The following is a 21,983-nucleotide window of genomic DNA, read 5'->3' as shown; positions in this document are numbered from 1 at the left end:
CAGGGCCAAGGAGTGGTGAACACAGAGGTGCGAAGCAAACAAGCTGCTGAGGAGAGCTCAGAATCTACCCAGCAGGCAGAAGAAACACCAGGCGGCGGCTGGTGGAAGGAAGAGGACTGGCTGGACTGTGAGGGGGCAGGTAGAGGTGCTGATGGGGATGGGTAGGGGCCGTGAGGGAGGATCCGAGGCGGAAGGCCAAGGAGGCCTCATTAACCTTCCTCTTCTGTCAGCTCAGGAATCTAGTCTGGGGGTGGGGGTGTCTAAGCAGAAGGAGCCTAAGTGCCTGGAGAGCACACCAGGGCTCCATCACCTTCGGCAACTGTCCCTCTTCAGAGGGACAGTGTGACCCCGGCTCATGGCTCATCCATATGCAAAAGGCACGCATGAAGGCCCTTAATGAAGAGGGAATTGATTATTGCCTGATTAGACTGTTTCACTAAATTTAAATAAATTAAAATACACCAGCATGACACTAGGAAATCGTCACCTGTTCCTGCTCCCTAAATGCCTTTCTTCCCCATGGTAAGTCAGATGGCAGGGAAAGAGGAAAAAAGAGGCATCCTAGTCTTCTGAATTGTCCTAAAGGAATTATCCCAAACTAAATCACACTGTCATGCTAACTATGTTAGCCCTGGGAAACAGGTCCTAACCTTTATCTTCCATGAAGTTGGAACAGACTGTGGGGCCTTGGGAGGTCCTCAGAAGGCTCTAAGTGGTAGAGTCCAGAGTCACTGCTTAGGGACAGGCCAAGAACATAAACAACGGCCATACTACTCTTTTAGTTTTTGGAGGCCCCACATCACAGGCCCCACAGGAATCACTGTCTCTCATCACCATGCTTTCTTCACATCTTTCTGTGCATCAAATGACTCAGCCAGGCTTCTCTTAAGCATTTTTCTGGAATGCTTATCATCATGGCTCAAACCAAACTAGGGAACGGGGAAGCCCCCAGGAGGAGGGATCTCTCAGGCAGAGCTCAGGGTGTGGAAGTGATTCAGGATGGAAACAGTGTGCCAGCTGGAAAACCCCAGGCTAAAATTAACAGCCTTCCTCCCTCTCTGCCCCACATTTATCTCTCTAAAGCTTTTCTCTAAAGAGTTCAAAACATTTAAACTTGCTTCTTATAGCAAGGGCAGGAGCAGTGCTGACAGTTGGAGATACTGAGGCCCAGGGAGTGCCAGTTCATGTAATCAGGAAAATAATTTATGGTGATTACTACTATTATTTACCCAGTTTTCTATTTCAGACACCAAAGTCAAGGTTTCTTGAATTAGCAATCTCTAATCCATGCAGCAACTAGGTCTGGTCACATTGGAGCCCTTAAGACCCATATCCTGCCAACTGTTGCTGCTCGGTTAACACAGACTGAGTGCAGAGCCCAAAAATGTGCTAGAGACACTTTCAAAAAGATACAACCTACAATTGTAAGCCAAAGATACATATCTTCTGGTTAAAACATTTAATGTAAATGTTTATTTTTAGGTGTCCTTTGCTACTTCCTCACTTGGACCTTGGGAAAAATCACTTAAATCTTCAGTCTTATTTTCATTATCTGTAAAATGCACATTAGAATTATTTCTAGTAGGGTTATTTTGTCCCCTAAGCAAGGGGCTATTACTGTTATAGGAGGGACTTTGGCTAAAATAGACCTGAGCCCAGAGGATTCTGGCCAGATCAGGTTGCAGGCTGGATGCAGCATTCATTTACTCGAACAGCATTTATTTATTCATCATCTATTGTGTGTTCAGCAAAGGGTGGGGAAGAATACCATGTATGAGACAGTTTCTTCCCTGAAGAGCTGAAATCTTGTTGAGTCACATATAGGAAATAAAACAGCAACAGAAGATACAGACAAATTTAGCCATGGGAATTCAGAGAAAGGGACCCTTATGAGCTGGAGCAATCAGGGAAGGCTTCCTGAAAGCGTCCACAATTAGTGTTTACTTATGCAACAACCGTTTACTGACTGCTTACTAAATGCCGAGCTCTGAGGATACTGCAGCGAACAATTCAAAGACCTTTCCCTCACGGATCCGATATTCTAGTGGGAAGAAGTGGACAGCAAACAATGTATCAAGTACTTAAAAGTCAAGTAGGCTGAGAAGCTAGAGACGTGGATGAGGGCAACACGTGTTTAGAGACCAAAGCGTGGAGAGTAATGGGTGTGGTCAGGGAGGGGTCAGATTTTGAAGGCTTGGACAGGTAGTTATTCTTTTGGCTTAAGTAGAGACATGAGAAAACTACTGACACATCCTTATCCTTTCCCGCATATTCAAAACTGACATATTCTTGAGAGTGTAGGAAAACATACTGGCAACTTCCTATATCAGCCTTTGCCACCGTAAAGGAAGGGAAAAGTGACCCTGGTCTTTTAAGAATCCGTACTGCCCCGCGTACGTTGATGCATAATTCATGAACCTGTCTCGTTTCCACCCTCCCACTTCCCCAGAAGTCCCTTCCGGAAACCACGGGCCGCTGTCCTGAAGGGTCAGCTTCTTGCCCTTAGCAGAACCCGCCTTCGTTTCCCTTGTAGCGTCATATACACGAAGGGCCCTACAGCGTCCCGGGGCAGAAGCCACTTCCGCCCCTACTTGTCGTAACTTCTGCCCGGAGTATGCCAGAGAGCTAGCAGCGCCGGATATGCTCTCCCACTCCCGGAAGTGACTCGACCTTTGCATTTCCCGCCCCTCCCCAGCCCCATTGCCACCCCGCAGCGTTGCCATTTCCCTCCCTCCCCCCATTTCGTTTCCGGCGCTCCCGCCTTGTCTCCGCCAGGGCTCCACTTAGAGCCAGCGGGGGAGGGAGGGAAGGAGGGGGCGTGGAGGAACTGGGGGTTCTCCGGAGCAAGAGCTGCGGCACCACTTCCGGGTGAGTGTTAGGGGAGGGAGGGAGGGAGGGGGCCACCCACTGCCTCGCACCCCCGCCCTGCGGGTGTCTCGCGCGCGTTCCGTGCGTGTGAGTGTGTGGTCTGTCTCGCGCCGAAAGTGCGTGCCCGCGCGGTCCTCCTCGCGCTCTCCCCCTCCCAGTCCTGCCACCCTACTCGGCTCCCTCCTTCCCCAGCAAACGCCGCCCCGCCTGCGCTCTGGCTCTGGCCCTGGCGCCGCCGCAGCCGTCGCCGCCGGGTGAGTCTCGCGCCCCTGCAGCCGGCGTGCGCCCAGCTCTCAGCTCCTTCCCCCCTCCCCTTTTCCCTGGGGGGGGCGGAGAAAGGGGGGTCCACGATGTGACTGTATGTGTGTCCGTCCCGGAACCGGAAGTGGTTGTGGAGGAGCGGGCGATGGGGAGGAATGGGGGGGCTTAGGGGGCGGGTGTCTGTCTGGTGGGTGGCAGAGTTCAGCTCCCTGGAGGGGAAGGAGGGACGTCCCAGAGAAGAGTCTTTGAAGAAGGGGTGGGGGGCGACATCAGGAGAAGTCTCCCAGGGCCTGTCTCAGGGGAGAGGAGGTTTTTTGGGGACAGCTGGGGTCTCCAATAGATAGACCACTGTGCAGGCTGTGGGAGGTACTTCTTGGCACAAGGCCTTGGGTAGGCAGGGGCGAAGTCCTCGCAGGAGTGGGGGGAAGGCCAGAGGAAGTGGCTGGGCCTGAGCTGGCACTGTGCCTAACACAAGGGCTTGTGCATCCCACCAGTCCTCAGCTTTGGCTTCTGAGCCAATCCTCAGGGTGTAGGGACCCTTCTCTTCTTCCAACTCTTCTGTTCCCTGACCCCTGGTTACCTGTGGCCCTGGGGGAAGAAGAACCAGTGTCTGAGCCCAGAAGTGGAACCTAAACACTGGTGATAAGAGTTCATCTTAGTTTCTGGGAATTGGACTTAATGTCCCTTGACGGGGTGGCACTACACTACTGTTGTTACACCCTTGCATCTTTGCATCGTTGGTTGGGGGTGCGCCTGCCTCCCAGGCTGCTTGCTGACAGTCAAAGAATTCCTGAGGTTCCCCGCAGTTCTCTGGTAGCTGCACCCTCACTGGCCGCTGTAACCCAGACAATTTGTTTACAGAAAGTTCAGGAGCCCTGGAAAGGAGAAGGAATAAGACGACAGGAGGAAGAGAGAGAGAGGGTAAGACAATTTTGGGGTTAATGGCTTTTCTGCTTTTGGGGAAGAAGGGGTCATAAGCAAATGGACTTTTTTGGGACCATGTGACAGGATTCTTAAAGTAATAGCAGTTGCAATACTGGTGTTTGCTGTGGGAGAAAAAGCAGCCTTTTCTTATTAATCTTTTGAAGGTACCCAGGAAGTTTTTGTGTAGAAGGTTGGCTCTACCCCATCACCTTCCATTCCCACTAGTACTCATCAGGAAAGAATTGTGAAATGCTCAAGTGAAATCAAATAAATATTGTTGTATTGTGTCCAAAGAAGAAATTAATTCTGCTTTGGGAACAGATGGGTTCTAGCTGCCACCATAGCCCTTGTGGCATAGCTTATGGAATTGCTTTCAATTTGCAAAAAGCAGATTTGAGTTTAGAGTGGTGTTTGTATCCATAATATTGCAGTGGTTATATTTCCAGTGGATCTGTTAGAATCTGTGACACTGGGTTATTTGAATTTGGTGTGGTAGGGTAAAGTTTTCAGGGAAAAAAAACTAGTTTGTGGTTGGTTTCAAGTAAAGTGGATAAAACTATATGGAGTAGACTCCAGAAGTAGGTCTGGAAGAATTCAAAATAATGGGGTTTGATGGTGATCAGAGTTTTAGGTGGCCTGAAAATGACAGTGTGTTTATCCAAAAAAGTTTGAGTTCAGAGCTTATGAAATCCTAAAGGTGTCTTCTAAGAACTATTTCCAGGCTGGTTTATAAAATTTATTCCCCCATAGGTTTCTAAGCCAAGTGGATAATTAAATATTAGGTGCATATCCCCTCTTTTCCAGCCTTTTTTCCCCCTTTGGCCCTACATTTCCTAGATCCATCGTTAAGGTGAAATGGGAGGCAGGAAGAGCCACTGTGCTGCTGTTCCCCACAGGGATTCGGGTCCAGTGGTGCCCAGGTAGAAGTTGCTGGTCCACATTGCTGGCCTTGTGGTGGTAGTGGTCCTGCTGGTCTGTTTGAGCACGGTGTGATGATCGTTCCCAAAAGAATTAAGACAAACCTCTTCTGAGTTATTTTGTACTGGGAAGAGTTCACAGAAAGTAGGAAGACCCAAATCCTATTGGGATCGCCTCTTTTGAGTATCCATAGAACCTGAGAAAAAGATTTTGTTTCTTCACGAAAAAAAAAATGGTTTTCAGTGTTTCATCATCTCAAGCCCTTAGCTAATATTGCAACTTTTCTCAAATTGTGCATTTTGTAGCAGTTCTCTCAACAAAGCGTCTGAGATCCATGGGGCAAGTTGCTTCTGTAGCTGAATTTAAGTTGATTGTTCTTTGTATCTCTGTTTTGTGTTAATGCTTCTAGTTGATGATTGAGCTGGAGGCTATAGATCTGATACTTTTGGGTGGTTCCTTTGTAATTATGTGGTCTTTACATAATTTTCACTAATTGTCATTAATAGTCCTCATCATGTGGAAGAAGTTCTTTAACTCCCTTTAAGGAGCACTTGAAACACTATTTTTTCTTTGTGTGCTGCGCCCATCCCATCACCATATGCCTTATGAATTTCCTGTAAGGGGTTTATTCTCCTTTATCCTCAACCCAAATAGAAACTTAGTGGAGTTGTAATCATTCACAGTCATCCACTGATGTCGGACCTAGAATTAGATTCTAGAGTCTTGATTCCTAGGTCCATTCTCCAACTACTAAACTTGGTTGCCATGAATATTTCATGAGTTTCTAAAAGTTGGTGGTGGTTACTGTGAATATTTCATGAGTCTAAAAGTTGGTGTTTTAAGAGAATATTTTCCTGAGAAAAGAAGTCATGCTTTATTTGAAAAAAGTTAAAAAACTATAGTAGGTACTGGGACAGAGGCAGTGGGTCTTCACCATGTCTGCCCAAACCACATGCTGGAGACAGTGGCATCTTTCTCCCTGATGGCTAGTAGCATCTAGAAGGATGGACAGATGGACAAAGCTCTGGTGCAAGGGTTCAAGTCCTACTTACTGTGTGTTCTTGGATGTTACTCAGTATTGTCTTTTTTTTCTTCACTTCTCAAGTGCTTCCAAAGTTTCTTTGGAGATTGGAAAAGGAATATGTAATTTCTCAAGCCTCTTGAAAGAAAGGTGCTATCCACCTTAGTTATAGTAAACCTCCTTTATTAACAGCACAGTTGAGGTGTGGTGCAGCAATAAAGTGGAAGTTAGGACCCAGGTTTTCAATCCCTCCATTCTTCTTTCTAATTCTGTTTCTCTGTTTCCTTCTCTTTAGGGCTATAATAGAAGCCTTCCACTTCCTTCCCCATTCAGGGTAAAATCAGTCTTGTTTTTTTTGTATTAATGTGTTGGCATAATCATCAAAACTGGTACTCTGTGTAGAGATAAGATTTCCCTGTCATGTCACTGGGCTTCTTCAGGTTTTAAGAATGTTGACATGTGTCTGCTCATAGGTCAGGATGGTTTGGTGAGAGTTCCTCCAGGAAAGAGAGAGTTGAGCTTAAGTGGTGAAACAGACAGAGAACAGGTATTTGAGTGATCTGGCACCAGGGTCTCCCTGTCACACAACTCCAGGGGACGCCATCTACCTTGTATTCTGGCAAGAGTCTTCTTTCTTGGCTCTCCATTCCATCTCACTTCAGGAACACAGAGATTTAAGCCAGCCGTTCCAGAACAGTGGTATAGCATTTCTCAGGTGTCATTTGGCAGGCAAATATTGCTTCTAGTTGGGCAAGCCATACCCTCCATGTTACTCACCTTTCGGGCTGATATATTTGTCAGAAGCCCATAGGACACATTTATGGTTTTGTCCTCAGACTAGCTGTGGTTCTGATCTTCAGCTTTGTTCTCTGAAGAACCAAAGCAGAGTGATCGACTGAGTATTAGGAAAGTGGAGGGTCTTTTATTCAGTTTACCAGCTCTGGACAGCCTGGCCTTTTTCCTCAGACTCCATCATTCTCACTAAAATCAGTTATCTTGATGGTCCTGTGAGGCTCCACAGAATGTGGATGGAAAATATCAACTTGAACTACAGTTTTGCTGTTAGCAGAAACTTCATTTTGAAACATTTATTTGAGACCTATCTGAAAAATGTATAGCCCGTTCCTGGGACTATTGTAAATTTTGATTCATGGATCAGGTAACAACGTCAAGGGATTATGTACTTCAGTCATATGTTTGGGTCTTGTACAGAACCCCCTTTCCTAACTTGCTCTTTGGTACCTGGGTTCAGATCCCTGCTCTGCTATTTATTGACTCTGTGCCTCTGGTTTACTGATTTGAAAAATGGGGATTACAGTACCAACTTCATAGAATTGTTGTGGAGATTAAATGATGTGATAACTGTAAAGTGCTTAGAACAGTGCCTTGAACACAAGCACTTCATACATGTCACGCTGGTGACACTGCCCATCCACCATATCACTGCATGACTCTTGGTGGGAACCTGCAGGGGCCACTGCCCTCAGAACCCACTCCGCCTGAGCCGCTTGGAGGACAGCGTGAACGGATGTAATAATTTTTTGCAGGGAGGGGCCTTGTTCACAGGAATCCTATCTGAGGGTGTTACTTTTCAGGTTCTCAGTTCCTCCCCTAAATTTTCACATCCATAATGTGTTTATTTCCTGACTCTAGGAGGTAATTGTAATTAGATCCTCCTTTCTTTTACTCTGCAACCTAATTCCCCACTTCATTTCCACCCTGCCTCACCACTCTTGTCCATTTCATTTCTCTCAGCTGGGAGGTCACACACACTGGCCTTGAAGGATAGGGTTAGAGCCCTAGCATCGTTTTCAAAATCTGTATGTATAGAGTCCCCTGTTGTGCCATTCATTAAATATGGAATTGCTTAGTGGGCAATGAGTCCTGTGTTAGAGATGTGGGGAGGTCCAAGATGGGATCCCTGCCTACCAGAAAGTCTGGTAAGATTGGATCCTCTTAAACTGTGATCTGATTGTTTCTTGATTTCTGTTGCCTTAAGAAGGACCTGAGGCCCCTTCCTATGAAGCTAGTGCTGGAAGGAAGGAGTGAGCGCCTGTGTCAGAGACTGTCTGGTTTTACTGTGTTTTCCACCTTGGAGAGCAGGGTGTGCCTGTGGTTGATCATCAGGTTAGTTGAAGTATTGAGTCTCGTTCTTTTGAAGCTGTTGTAGTCTCAGATGTGGTGCATTCCTTAACTTTCCATTGCCGCTTTAAGTAGAGCAAAAACTGTGATGGGATTTCTGGAGGAGGGTGAGGAATGGGTGACGTTGAGATTGCTGTCCTCCCTGCCCTAAATCCTTTGTTGGAGATCATTCAGTTTCCTCTGTGACTCCTTGAAACCAGGTTCTGTACCCAGTCTGCCCTCCAGCTTTTGGTTTCCCAGGCTCCTGCCTCCAGCACATCCACCATGGCTCCAAGTCACAGGTGCCTCTTCCCCACCTGCATCTTGGCTGCTTTGGCTCAGGGGCAGTGTGGTTTTAATGCTCATCTCCTGCTGGTCCTGTTTCCCCATTCGCCAGTCTCCCACTCCCTCCCACCCTCCTTCTGCTGGGCTCAATCTTCCTGGCCTAGAATTTTGGGAAGCTGGTCTTGACCGACACTGCAGTTAAGCCTTGCTAGGAGAGGGGATCAGAGTGTGAAAATGAGTGGGTGGGATGCCTGCATTCTATACCCATCCATGACCTGCAGCATGAGTCCAAGGAATTAATTTTCTTGCTGCTTATTCCTCACTCCCAAAGTGTTGAGCTTACTTATATCCACATACAGGGAAGAGCTTGAGTACGAAGCAAGGGTCTAGTAGGGGAGCGTGTTCTGGCCCACCGTTGTCCCTGTACTGAGGCCCTTTTGGTGGGAATTGGTACTGCTGCTGGAACGCTTTTTTAAATGGGTGACTCCAGATTCTCAGTGCTCAGGGCAGCGTGTATGGTACCTGACACGGCACCATGGATGTTCTCAGGCCTTGAGGTCGGGGGACATGGACCCCACATACCATCTGGTATTCAGAAAATACCTTGATTCCAATTCCTGCCAATTTCATTCTTTAATTTCCTTGGGCATTTTGTGATATGGCCTAGAACCTTTTCAAGCTGCAAAGAACTGTGGACGTGTTGATTAGAACTCCTGAAATGTTTTAGTTCAGGAAAGTGGATTTGAGGGATAAGAGGGAAGAAGAGGGACAAGGGTAGGTGCCCTGCTGTTTCCAAACCCGTCAGTGATTTACTTTGTGTGACCTTGGCCACATCCCTTCCCTACTCATGACTTCAGTTTCCCTTATTGTCAGCAAAGGAAAGTAGCTCCAATTCTGTTTCTTTGGGGTGTGAGAATTCTGTGAGCAGGGGAGAGGTGAATAAGGTCTTTGAGCAGCCTCTTCACTAGGATAGCCTCTGTTGGGTGGGGCTTGAATGCCGAGTGGCTCTGCCCTAAGGCAGTGATATGCTAGATCCTGAGGCGTTGACTGCTAACTCCTGGCCATGTGGTCAGGTGCCAGAGAAGAGGCCAGCAAGTCCTCGACTCCCCTTCTCCGTGGCCGAGCTGCTTCAGACTGCTTCCCGAGTGTGATGTACTCGCTCTCTCTCCAGGTAGAATGGAAGAGTCTCACTTCAATTCTAACCCATACTTCTGGCCTTCTATCCCCACCGTCTCAGGACAGGTAGGTGAAGTTTGGTTCTTTTGCTCCTTCCCTTCATATACTTTTTTCAACTCCAAGTAGCTAGTTCTATCATTGTGGAGACTGAAACAAATAAACCACATGCCATCTCACCCAGTCCCTGCTCACTGAGCATCACACTGTTTCTGTCTTGGTATCTCTCTGGAAGCACAAAGATATTAACTATTCTTTCCTCGGTCTCCAAGGAGGACAGACTATGCAAAGTGCTTAGGGAGCAGACAGAATGAGATTCTGAAGAGGCCGATTCCCTCCTCCTTGCTTTTCTTTTAGATTGAGAACACAATGTTCATCAACAAAATGAAGGATCAGCTGTTGCCAGAGAAGGGCTGTGGGCTGGCTCCGCCCCACTACCCCACCTTGCTGACAGTGCCTGCCTCAGTGTCCCTGCCCTCAGGCATCAGTATGGACACAGAGTCCAAGTCAGACCAGCTGACCCCACATAGCCAGGCGTCCGTTACCCAGAATATCACGGTGGTCCCTGTGCCGTCTACAGGACTGATGACTGCTGGTGAGCAACTCTGCTCTTCTCCAATCTGAGGTGTTGATCTTCCATGATCAGTACCCCAGGCTGGAGGGCTCCAAGGACATGGGGAGTGGGATATGTGTTTGATTATTCAATCAGATTTTTGTTAAGTGCCTACTGTGTGCCTAGCAATGCGCTAGGCATTGTGGGGGATACAAAGAAGTAGAAGATGCGGTCCCTGCCTTTGAGGAGGTGACATTCTTTCCTTCTCTGAATCAAGGAGTCTCCTGTTCTCAGAGGTGGAGAAGAGAAGGGAGTCAATCAAGGGGTAAATCTCACTGTTACCGGGGGTGGGGTGGGGATAGGGGTTAGGAGACCATTATTTTTCTACAGGGTTTGGGGTTTCCTATAAACTCTGGGCTGGGGGGCGGTGGTAAGGGGTTAATTAGACAATGATCTGGGGTAAATTAAGTAGGATTAGGATTGAGACTGGACAACATGACAACACCTCCTTTTTCTCCCCATCCTAGGTCCTGGTTTGGTAATCACGTCCCCTTCAGGCTCCCTGGTGACCACAGCCTCATCAGCTCAGACCTTCCCCATTTCGGCTCCCATGATTGTCTCAGCTCTTCCCCCTGGCTCACAAGCCCTGCAGGTGGTCCCTGACCTCTCCAAGAAGGTAGCATCCACCCTAACGGAGGAAGGAGGTGGAGGTGGTGGTGGAGGTGGCAGTGTGGCTCCTAAGCCCCCAAGGGGCCGAAAGAAGAAGCGGATGCTGGAGTCAGGGCTGCCTGAGATGAATGATCCTTACATCCTCTCCCCTGAGGATGACGACGACCATCAGAAAGACGGCAAGACCTACAGGTAAGAAACACAGCCAGGTGCAGGATGGGTGGGGATCACTGTCTGGCTTCCCTCCCCGCTGTGTCCGGCCCCCATCAGGCTCTGTGTGCTGACAGCTCTCCACCTCATGTCCACTTGCATGTCCGTGGTTAGGAAGCTAGAGCTGCTAGCATGTCTCTAGTGCCTCTTCCCCAGGAACGGACCCATTTCACCCCTTCCCTTGTGGGGTGGTCAGCATTGGCTAATTTTTGAGTATTATAGGCGTTCCTTTCTTGTAATAAGGCTTTAAACTGAGTTTGAGCCTCTGTTTCCAGCTCCTTTTTACTTTCTATATTTTCCATTCCTATTTTTCTGAGAAACCATTCTGGTAAGCCCTGACCTTAACCCGTGTGCTATCCCCGTTCTCGGGCCATATATGAGTACTGAGCCTGCTTGACCCTGCATGGTTGGGATGATGGGAGAGGTCAATATAAAAAGGTGGGAGGAATCAGAAACCTCCTTTTCCCCCCCTTGGGATATATGCTTATAAAATGACTGTGCTCACTTTCTAACTCATGGAAGTCATTTAATTCTCTACTTCCTTTAAGTTGTCCATTGCCAAAAAGCATTATGTTTGCATGTGTTACTATACAAAAATAATTATGTTAGTTAAACTCCCTGTCCTTTCAAAGTCAGCAGTGTTTTAATCCCCTTGAGAACTGTCAAGGGCCCTAGTGGGTTTGGGGAGTTTGGCCCCAGTGTACAGAGTGGGATAACCACTGTCACAGCTTTGACACAGACAGGGGCTGATGTGCATGGCTGGGAGACTGGGTCTGTCCTTAGTGTACCGAGATGGGCAATGTTGTTCCCATTTTAGGAGCGAAGGGAACTGCGGCACAGGAAATGGACAGAGCCTTGGGCTCATGGATTCAGTTCCTGGCTCCACCACGAACTTGCTGTGTGACCCTGGGCAAGTCCTTTCCCCCTCTCTGGGCCTCAGTTTCCTCATCTGTAAAATGGGGAGAATTCTGTTTATGCCTCCCATTTCTTGGGAGCATGTACCAGATAAGAATTGAAATGTTGGGAACTTCAAAAGAAAAATAAGAAATAGTCATTATTTAGCTTTTTATTTCTGTGTTGTACATGCCTACTGTGGAGATTAACCTCAGCCACTGAGCATTTCAGTCCTTTGTAAGTGGAGTGTTGCTATGCAGAAAGTATTGAGCATTGCAGAGTCCCAGCTCGTGATCTGAAGGTTTATTGCAGCTTTATTATTACAGGTGTACCCCACTTTATACAATAAAAGTGTTCCTGGAAAATGTTTAGATATCATTTTATAAAGGTACCTGACAAGTTTGATTCATTTAAAGGCATTCTATATATATAATTTCATCAAATGAAAATCCCTTTTATTTTATAGAAACAAGGATTTTTACACATTTACTTAAAGTGAGGTCATTGTGATGTGGAGATACACGTATACAAGATCTGTTGTAGGAGTAGGGGAGCCTTGCCAGTCTTTTGGTTCTGTCAAGGGTTTTGTGTGTGTTTTTGTTTCTTGGACTCACATTAACGCTCTCTCTGGACTTCCCAAACTGTATAAGGAAAGAAATGTGGATATACAATTGAAAGGAAGCCCTATTGGATTTTCAACATCCTCAGTGTTTTGGGGATTCTTGACAGGCCCCATAGTCCAGGTGACTAAAGGAGAACTCTAAAATTTAAGGGTGACTGTATTCTACATGAACAGAATTTCTTCTCAAACTCAGAACTCTGAAGTTCCAAAGGAATCTTTTTAATCACAAAGAAACCCTATTTCGGGGCATGTGTGGGTCAGCCACATCCATTTCTGTGGTCAGTGGCATTTGACTGAGTATTGGGAAAATTGGGTTCTGTCACTCTGGGCAAGTCAACTTATTTCTAGCTCCTGTTCCCATCTGTAAAATGGGAAGATGAATCATGGCCCTCATCTGTCTTGTGAAAATGTTTTGAGGAAAAATCAAAATATCTGAAATTGTTTTTAAATCTTTGAAAAAACTGGGATGATAACGCAAAGTGGTTTTTGTCACCAAGGTCATTGCATTGCATGCCTCCAAGGAGACACCACTCTTGTGCTGGATGGTCCCCCTGGAGTTAATACACCCAGTGATACAGGGTGCTGGCTTTCCTGTCCCCTGCTAACTGCCCACTGCCACAGCTCTCCTAAGTCAGATTTCTTTCCACCCACCCAACACCTTGCATTCAGGGACTTGTACTCTTTCATTTGGTTTCATAGGATTTCAGAGTTGGATGTACTTCAGTGGTCACCTAAGCCCTTCCCTGCTCTGTAGTTGTACTCTTCTGAACATTCCTGGCAGGTGATTGTCCAGCCTGTCCTTGAGTATCTCCAGTGTAAGAAATCTAAATTAGGTTAGAATCATGGCTTTTTAGTGAATAACTGTTGGCCCTTTGGCAAATCACTCAGCCTTTCTGAGCCTTTGTTTTCCTTTGTTTCTGTGAAACCAGGAGAATAGTTGGTTGCCGGGTTGTTGTGAGGAGTGGAAGCAGTGTGCTTAAAGTGCCTAACTCTGCCTGCCAGTATCAGGCATGACAACAAATGGCAACTATTGTTACCATTATTACACCTAGTACCTTTGGAGCCTGCTTGTTTTGTGGCTAATCTGTTATTGGTGATGGGAGTTTCCCAGATTCTTCTCTAGGTGAGAACTTTGGTGAAGAGAGTTCTCTTTTATAATTGATTTCATATTAAGGGTGCAATTGTGTGTTCAGCACTCACACACTAATGATATTTTGTTTGAGTAAAATGAATGTGCTGTTGTTCCACCTGTCAGAAATTTTAGCACCCAAAGGAAATTATTTTGTAGCTTCAGTAGAGTTCCCCTCCAAGTGACGATGTAACCAGTTTCTAACCTCAGTGTTTGTGACATATGCAGTAGCTCATTCATTCACACTGGTGCTGTTAACATTAATGCAGTTGTTATTAGAGAACACTTAGCTTACTTTTAACTGTCCTGGGTGTTTGCCAGCCCTTCTAGGGACAGATATTTATCTCTCCATTTTACAGACCAGAAAATTGAGGTCTACATTAATGAGCAATCCTATAACTGAACCTGAGTAGAGCCCAGGTGTCTAGACTTCCATTGACTGGGTCCTTTGGACCATGCTAACTATACACAGAACCTCCCCACCCCCATACATTCATTTGGCATCCCAAACAACAGCCAGGGATTGGTAAACCTGTAATCGGATCTCTTTCAGTCATCAAGTGACTAGAGAAATAGAAATTGACCTTAATGATTGGAATTTTAGTAAAAGCATTAATATTGGGACTATATCCCCAAATAACAGTGGTGTCTTTTTCTCTGAGGAGCTCAGAATTCTTATTGGTCTTCAGATCTCAGTTAATCTCTAAAAATTCTCCTGGGATCAGAGAAAAGCAGACATCATCACCCTGTGCCATCCCAAACCCATTACAGAGATAAATCGGGGGGGACCCAGAGAAGAGAGGCTCGCCCAGTTGCGCGGCTTCCAGGCTGTTGCCCTTTCTGCCATCCCACACCGTACGCTCATGAGTTGTTTGGGTGTGATGAGATTCCAGCCCATATACAGGTGGCTTTTACCTAATAAAGTCTGAATAGTTGTAGCTTATATTGCTCAGAGGCCTTATTTGATACTGTTGAGTGGTGTCAGAACAGGAAGAAGGACCACCTACCCAGGTGATGAGTGAAAGTGTGTTCCGACCCTATTAATATCCATCTGAAGTGCTGTCTCCTAAGTGTTTGAGGGATGTAGCCCACTCCCAGCAGCTACTTTGGCTCATTGCAAAAGTGGTTCTCACTTGATTGCCAGGGGTTTGGGGGCCAGGGGTAGTTGGTGGAACATCAGATACAGGCTGGAGACCAGACATAGGTGGTTTGGAAAAGCCCCTCCAAGTAATTCTGGTACTTCTCCACCCCCATTCTTTAGGAATCACTGGCAAAAAGTAAGTAGGAGAAAATCTGAGAAAAGACAATTATCTAAGGAGAAAAGAGAGAGGTCTTCCTGGGGAATCCAGTCATTTTGTTCTCATTGTCATCTTGGGAGCTCTTGGAATACCTGGGGGGTGTACTTTGTACTTGGGAAACTGGGGAAAGGAGTTCTCTCAAAAGTTCGGAATCAGTTACGGGCAGAAGGAGAAGAGAAGTTAACCTATATTCCTGGCCCAGTGAAATCCACATCAGCCCAGAGCCTGTAATAAGATTTTCCTATTGTTCCTGGTTGAATTCTTGTTTTGGTACACACTAAGGGAGTCCAGTCATTCAGGAAGCGTTTATTGACTGTATCGTGCTGGGCTGTGTTGGACTTAGGCTATAAAGATCAATAAAGCAGAGCTCCTCCTCTCCAGGGCCTCAGTGTGGTTGGACTAGGAGAGGGTCGGATAGGTTGGCTTCCTGGCAGAAGGGGGGTTCAGCAGTGCCCTCACAGTGGGACAGGCTCTAACCGCTGCCCTCGCTTGGCCCAGGTGCCGGATGTGCTCGCTGACATTCTACTCCAAGTCGGAGATGCAGATCCACTCCAAGTCCCACACCGAGACCAAGCCCCACAAGTGCCCACATTGTTCCAAGACCTTCGCCAACAGCTCCTACCTGGCCCAGCACATCCGTATCCACTCAGGGGCCAAGCCCTACAGTTGTAACTTCTGTGAGAAATCCTTCCGCCAGCTCTCCCACCTCCAGCAGCACACCCGGTAAGGCTGCTCTTGGAACCCCCACTACCTGGCCATGAACCCTGCACTCCAAGGCCATGTGGCCTGCACCTGTTCTTCTCTCCATGTTTTCTTTTTTTCCCCTTCAACTTTGCCCTTTAGGAGCCTTGGTTCTCTCCCATTGCTGTCTGTGAGAAATAAATGATATGTTCTAGCAGTGTGCAGGGGGCCTGGAAAATTGTGGCCTCCAGTCCCAAAGTCTGGAACAATTTTTTGTGGTTTCTGTCTGTGTCTGTGACTGGAAATGTTCTGTAGAGCAGGCCCTGCTTTTATTAAATCCTTCAGTTCAGAGCCAAGGTGTGCATTCAACTTCAGGTCCATGGGGAATAGGCGGTATTGGTCTTTGTTCAAATTGCTATTTGAAAGCAGGGTACCTGTGGTGAGTGTGTAACCTTAGGACAAAGCAGAGGGTTGACAAGACTGAACTCTGAGGTTACCAGGAGCCAGGGGGCGCAGCTCTTCATCATCTCACTGCCATTCTAGCCACCGTCTTACGATCAGCAGCAACCTAGATCTGGGTGTCCTCTTCATTGGCCTCTCCACCGGAGTGTGTTTGGGAGGAGGGAGGAGGGGTCGCTCTCATCCGTCAAGCAACATCATTTCACCCAGCAGAGAGCTGAGCCCATGGTGTCGAACTGCTTCCTCCTCCCCCCTTCCCTCCTCTCCTCTCCGGCAGGATCCACTCCAAGATGCACACGGAGACCATCAAGCCCCACAAGTGCCCGCACTGCTCCAAGACCTTCGCCAACACCTCCTACCTGGCCCAGCACCTCCGCATCCACTCGGGGGCCAAGCCCTACAACTGTTCCTACTGCCAGAAGGCCTTCCGCCAGCTCTCCCACCTCCAGCAGCACACACGGTAAGGGAGAGTGGCGGGCAGCTGCCCCCGCCCCGCTGGCATGCCCTCCCCACCCCCGCCCCGGACACGCCAAACTACCCGCATGCGGGGGGCGGGGGAGAGACCTGGCTGGAGGAGAGCACGACAGGCCTCTGGGAAAAGAACAAGCGACAACCCTGGAGACACAAGTGGACGCTCAGAGGGAGTCTTTCTGGGGCGAAAGCTGCGTCGGGGAGCTGGAGTGACTGTAATGCTACCCCCAATCCATGAGAGGAAGAGACTCACTGGAGCAGAGACTGCTTTCCTTTCCCTTATTTCCCTGTGGAAACACCTATGTGCACATCTTGCAAGATTTTCTTCTTGATGTCAAAGCAGGGGCACTGGACTTGAGATCATACCTCTAGCCCTCAGGGCACCAATTATGGACAGGAGGCATAATCAGACTTTACCTGGGTGCCAGCATGCCGACAGCAACAAGCAAGGCTCCACGGGATTCCAGGAGTGAAGAACAAATAGTCACACAGAACCAGCAAACAGAGTGCAAAAGGTCATCCTTGCAAGGACACCCACTGCTCTTTGTCCCATGAATCTGGAGTGACTGGGAGGAAATGAATCTACAGCCAGAAGAGTTGATGGTCTGTGGAGGTTGCAAGTCTAAATGGAGTCCAGAATCTCAGTGGGAATGGGCCTTCTCACCTAGCTGCTTCTGGATGTGGCGATCCCCCTTAAAGTGGCCAGGCATCTTGCTTTGCGAAGAGGAGGAGTCAGGCTTTCCTCACAGGGAGACATGTCCTGAGATGATTTTGAGATACTAGAGATCCAAAAAAGCACCTGGTCCCAAAATGACCCTGATGCTGAAGTTCCGATGAGGAGCAGGTGTCTGCACAACTCCAGGGCCTTGGCTCATCACAGTGGAGGGCCCTGTGGTGTTTGGGGAGGTCAGATTGGTACTAAACGAGGCATTTCCTGCTGTTAGGGGGCTGACCTAGGAAAAGCCCCGAGGGGTTTCCACAACTATTCCTATCACTGCTACTCTCCCCACTTGGCGTAACTGTCTGCTTTTCTTTGATACCAGAACTTTCTCTGGGAATGATGCCCACAGCTGAGGGGGTAGTTTCTGGCTGTATTATGCGGGCCAAGGAAGAAGTGTTGTGTGTTTCTGTTTCCTTATCATTGTGTTTACCATATATGTCTTAACATTCTTTGGGGACAGTCACAGTAGGAGCTGACTTGTGTGCCAGGAGGCAGACTGCCTGTCCCCTGGCTGCCGAGCCATCAGCCCCTCCTCCCGCAGCAGAGAGGAGCCCTGTGTGAGCTGAGAGATGCAGGCAGCGAGCAGAAATCAGGCTACTCGGGCCTGATCGGTGTCGGAGAGGATCTGAGGCCCGTGCCTTGAAGCCTGTTCTGTGCTCCCATTGGAGGGCAGAAGTGACGTGAGGAGGTTTGTGAAGGAGTCAATCCCAGAGTGGCTTTGCTGATGTCTTTTCCCTTTCTTTTCTCATCCCACACAGAATCCACACCGGTGACAGACCATACAAATGTGCACACCCAGGCTGTGAGAAAGCCTTCACACAGCTCTCTAATCTGCAGGTAAATGTTCTACCCTCCACACGAGGCCTGGGCCTAAGACATGGGGCCCCAGTGCCATTTACTAGTACAGTGGTTCTCAGAAATGTTTCGGGACCCTTTACACCCTTAACAATTATTGGCGAGCCTAAAGAGCTTTTGTTGATGTGGGTAATACCTGTCTACATAGATACTAGGGAACTGAAAAACTTGAAAAAATATTTAGGAATTAGTTTAAAGACACCAAACCCATTGCATGCTAACACAGATACATATTTCCAAGTACTCCCTTGTCCCCCAGAAAACCTTTAGTGAAAAGAATGGCATTGTTTTATATTTTTGCATACTGTAATGGCTGGCTTACCAGAAGATGGCTGCATTCACACGTCTGCTGCATTCAGTCTTTGAGATATTGTACATCATGTCACCTCTGTACAGTCATGAAAAAGGAGAATGAAAAGGCAAACACTGTCTTCTTATTTAGAAAATAGTTTGGACCTTGTGGGCCCCCTGAGAAGGTGTTGGTGCTCCCTAGTGTTCCCCGTGTCTCGCTTTGAGAACCACTGGACTAGTGGGACCAGGTGCAGCATCATTCTAACTTTCAGGATCCTGGTATGTGCTGCGTGACGTATGCTGCTTGCTTTGGCCTCTGCTTCTCAAGTTGCATTTGAAACAATTGCTGCTGCCTTCAAATAGAACATGGGAGGCCTGATGCCCATTTCAGGGCTTTTCCATTAAGGTCAAGGAGGCAGGCAAGAGGAAGGAGTCCAATGCGTTCATCCCAATTTCTCCCAATTTCCTCAGTCCCACAGACGGCAGCACAACAAAGATAAACCCTTCAAGTGCCACAACTGTCATCGAGCGTACACAGATGCAGCCTCACTCGAGGTGCACCTCTCCACTCATACGGTGAAGCATGCCAAGGTGTACACGTGCACTATCTGTAGTCGGGCATACACATCGGTGAGTGCTCAGCACCTTCTCTTTTCTTCCCCATAGGCCTGTAAGACTGCAGTCCACTTCACCCTATCTTTCTGAGTAAAGGTCTGTTGCAGTGAATACACTACCACCCAGGCTCCAAGTGACAGAATCAGTGAAGAGAACAGAAATGAAAGCGACCCATAGCTAAGGAATATCGGGGATGCCTGATCCCTTAAGCTTCTAGAATTTGCTAAGCAATAATTCTTCATTTACCTAAACATAAGGGAAAATAAAGCAACTTGAAATTTGTGAGGAGAGATTTCCATTAGGTATTTTCCATTAGACTCCTGAAAAAGATTTTAAAGTTGTTCCATTTATAAAGGTCTTTGGGAAAATGGCAGCTTTCCCTATGCCAGTCAGTTGCTCACCATGGCCCTAAAGGTCACTCTCTCCTTCCTTCCCAGACATGAGCAGTGAAAGAGGCTCCTGGGGAGAGGTGGCCCCTGGCTGCAGAGCACCTCTATGAGTATTGCTCATTTACAGCCCAGTGAGCCCAGGATGCTGCTGCAAGTAAACTCTGCTTCTCTTTGTTCCTCAATTCCTTTTTACCGTCTTTCTCAGGAAACGTACCTTATGAAACACATGCGTAAACACAACCCACCTGATCTGCAGCAGCAAGTGCAGGCGGCGGCGGCGGCGGCGGCTGTGGCTCAGGCTCAGGCCCAGGCGCAGGCCCAGGCCCAGGCTCAGGCTCAGGCTCAGGCCCAGGCCCAGGCCCAGGCCCAGGCCCAGGCCTCTCAGGCATCGCAGCAACAGCCACAGCCCCCACACTTCCAGGCCCCCGGGGCTGCCCCCCAGGGTGGGGGTGGGGGTGACAGCAATCCCAACCCTCCGCCCCAGTGTTCCTTCGACCTGACACCCTATAAGACGGCGGAGCATCATAAGGACATCTGCCTCACTGTCACCACCAGCACCATCCAGGTGGAGCACCTGGCCAGCTCATAGAGACCCGTGTTGCCACCCACTGGGAAGAGGAGAAAGGAGTTCCGGTCCCTTCTTTGTCCAGCTTCTCTTGGTGGGAAAAGTCCTCTTCTTCCTTGACAGGCCTTGGCTCCATCTCCTTGGGCCGCAGGCACAGCCTTCCTTGTTCTCAACTCTTCTTCAAAAAGAACATCAGCCCTCCTGATTGGCAGAGGAACACTGTGCTGGTAGTGTGATCCAGCAGCCTCCCCTTCTAAGCATAGCTTTTAAAATTGGGGGTTGGTGCTCAAGGGAGGGATTTGCTATGACCTCAAAGAAACGTTTCCAGTGTGGGCACTTACCCTCTCCTTACCCTCATAATCCTCCAAGTTCGGGCTGTTGGAAGACAAGAGGCTGGCCCTCCCAGCTGTCAGAGAGGACGGAGCTCCAGACGCAGCCAGCCTCCTGTTCTGTCCTTGCCTGCAAAAGAGCAGAGGTTTCTTCATGCCCCAATCCTTAGGAGCCGTTTTCTTCCCTTCATGGTCTCACTTCACTTCCTACCTAATGCTGGAAGGAGATCTGGGTGGGGGTTAGATCCCTTTTATTTGTAAAGGGGCAAGGGCTGAGATGTGGTCCCCAAGGGGCCGGATATCCCCAGAATGGTGGAGGGTGGCTCAGAAGCGTGGGTTATGGTTTCCTGTGGAGCCTCTCACCTTCCTTCTCTGCCAACCATGGCCCTGTACTCTGTCTCCCCATCCCGAGGCCTCAGGCGCTGTGGGAGCTTTGTGTTCTTTATGAAGCCCCAAAACCGCGGGTGTTGCGGAGAAGGGAGAGTTCAGGGCAAACGCAAGGACTGGACTTAGCTCCCTAGGTGCCACGGTCAGTTGCCGGACACGGATTTATATATAAATATATATATATAAATATATATATATACCCACTCATCACGGCCATCTTTGTTGTAACCATTTCTGTGTTTATAAATGCATTATCTCTGAGAATTTTCATATTTGATGTTTTGTTTATTTTTGTCCTTTTTGTTTTTTTCCACCCTGTCTTCTGGCCAATGGCATTTTTATTTCCTTTTGTCTTCCTTTTTCTTTCTTTAAATTTTTAATCATGGCAGATTTCAGAGAAAAAAGAAAATGAAAAAAAAATCAGGAAATCAGTTGTTATAAAGCAATTTAAAATGAAGAAAAAAAACTTATGTACAAACCAAGGGGTGTTTTTAGAACCTTGTATAGAAATAAATTCGTGTAAAAGGATCAGAGGCAGTGGAGCTACTGATGTGAGTGAGCACGCGGAGAAACTGGGGAGATGGCAGAGGCCAGACTAAGGATTTACGCTAGAATGTGTGCGTGTGAGCAACAAGTGCTGTTTGACGAGGTTCTTCGTGTGTGTCCCCAGCCATAGAAGGGTATAGCTTTGGTACCTCTGAAATGAAATCTGGGTTTATGAGGGTTCCTACATATGAATTCTCTCATGGGGACTGCTTGATGAGAGCAAGGTTTTAAGTGGTGGTAACAAAAATGCTAAGTTCTGTACCTAGAGAATGGAAGTATGGTCTCTTTAAAGGACCCATGCTCCTCCCTGAGCATCAGTTGGCACTATGTGTATATACATATGCCCATTCCTGTGGCACTCGTAACCAGAGGGTTCTGGTGGTGGAAACCATAGCCAGGATTGAGTAACGATGCAAGACAGTTGTACTGATAGAACATGGTAAGGAAACCTGGACTTCAGCCCTGGCTCCCCCGCCAACCAGTGTCGGCCGAGGTGCTACTACAGCTCTTCAGTGAAGGGACTCGAGGTCACCTCCCAGATTCCTTTGAGAATTAGCCTGTAAGCACCGAAAAAGTGGTGGCAAAGCTCCCACATCTGATAACCTTGCTAATCCTGTGTGGGACTGCTGGGCAGCCATGCTTATTTACCTAGTGGAGTGTAGATACTCAGTGAAAAAAATGCCCACTCAATTTAGGGTTCAGTCTTGGGTGGGCATTCAGGATAGTCC

General features: G+C 47.9%; 1 protein-coding gene across 25 annotated transcripts; it reads left to right on the top strand.

The window, feature by feature from the left end:
- Positions 1-2,707: 2,707 nt before the first annotated feature.
- ZNF384 (zinc finger protein 384) lies at positions 2,708-21,237 on the top strand. 25 transcript variants are annotated; one of them, XM_057491323.1, is made up of 14 exons: positions 2,708-2,868; positions 3,061-3,122; positions 3,991-4,050; positions 7,995-8,119; positions 9,574-9,640; positions 9,929-10,166; positions 10,402-10,449; positions 10,652-10,985; positions 11,821-11,913; positions 15,445-15,669; positions 16,364-16,546; positions 18,037-18,115; positions 18,896-19,054; positions 19,634-21,237. In XM_057491323.1, exons 4-14 carry the CDS (start codon positions 8,013-8,015, stop codon positions 20,015-20,017), a joined length of 1,917 nt encoding a protein of 638 aa, XP_057347306.1. In that variant the 5' UTR covers positions 2,708-2,868; positions 3,061-3,122; positions 3,991-4,050; positions 7,995-8,012; the 3' UTR covers positions 20,018-21,237. The 25 variants fall into 25 exon arrangements, with proteins under 25 accessions (XP_057347306.1, XP_057347290.1, XP_057347295.1 ...); XM_057491307.1 differs by having other exon boundaries at positions 7,992-8,119; XM_057491314.1 differs by lacking the exon at positions 2,708-2,868 and having other exon boundaries at positions 2,875-3,122; positions 7,992-8,119; positions 19,634-19,738; positions 19,781-21,237.
- The last annotated feature ends 746 nt before the right edge of the window (positions 21,238-21,983 follow it).

The sequence above is a fragment of the Manis pentadactyla genome, chromosome 14 (assembly GCF_030020395.1).
Source record: "Manis pentadactyla isolate mManPen7 chromosome 14, mManPen7.hap1, whole genome shotgun sequence".
Taxonomy (NCBI): Eukaryota; Metazoa; Chordata; class Mammalia; order Pholidota; family Manidae; genus Manis; species Manis pentadactyla.
This window is presented reverse-complemented; position numbering and strand designations above follow the sequence as displayed.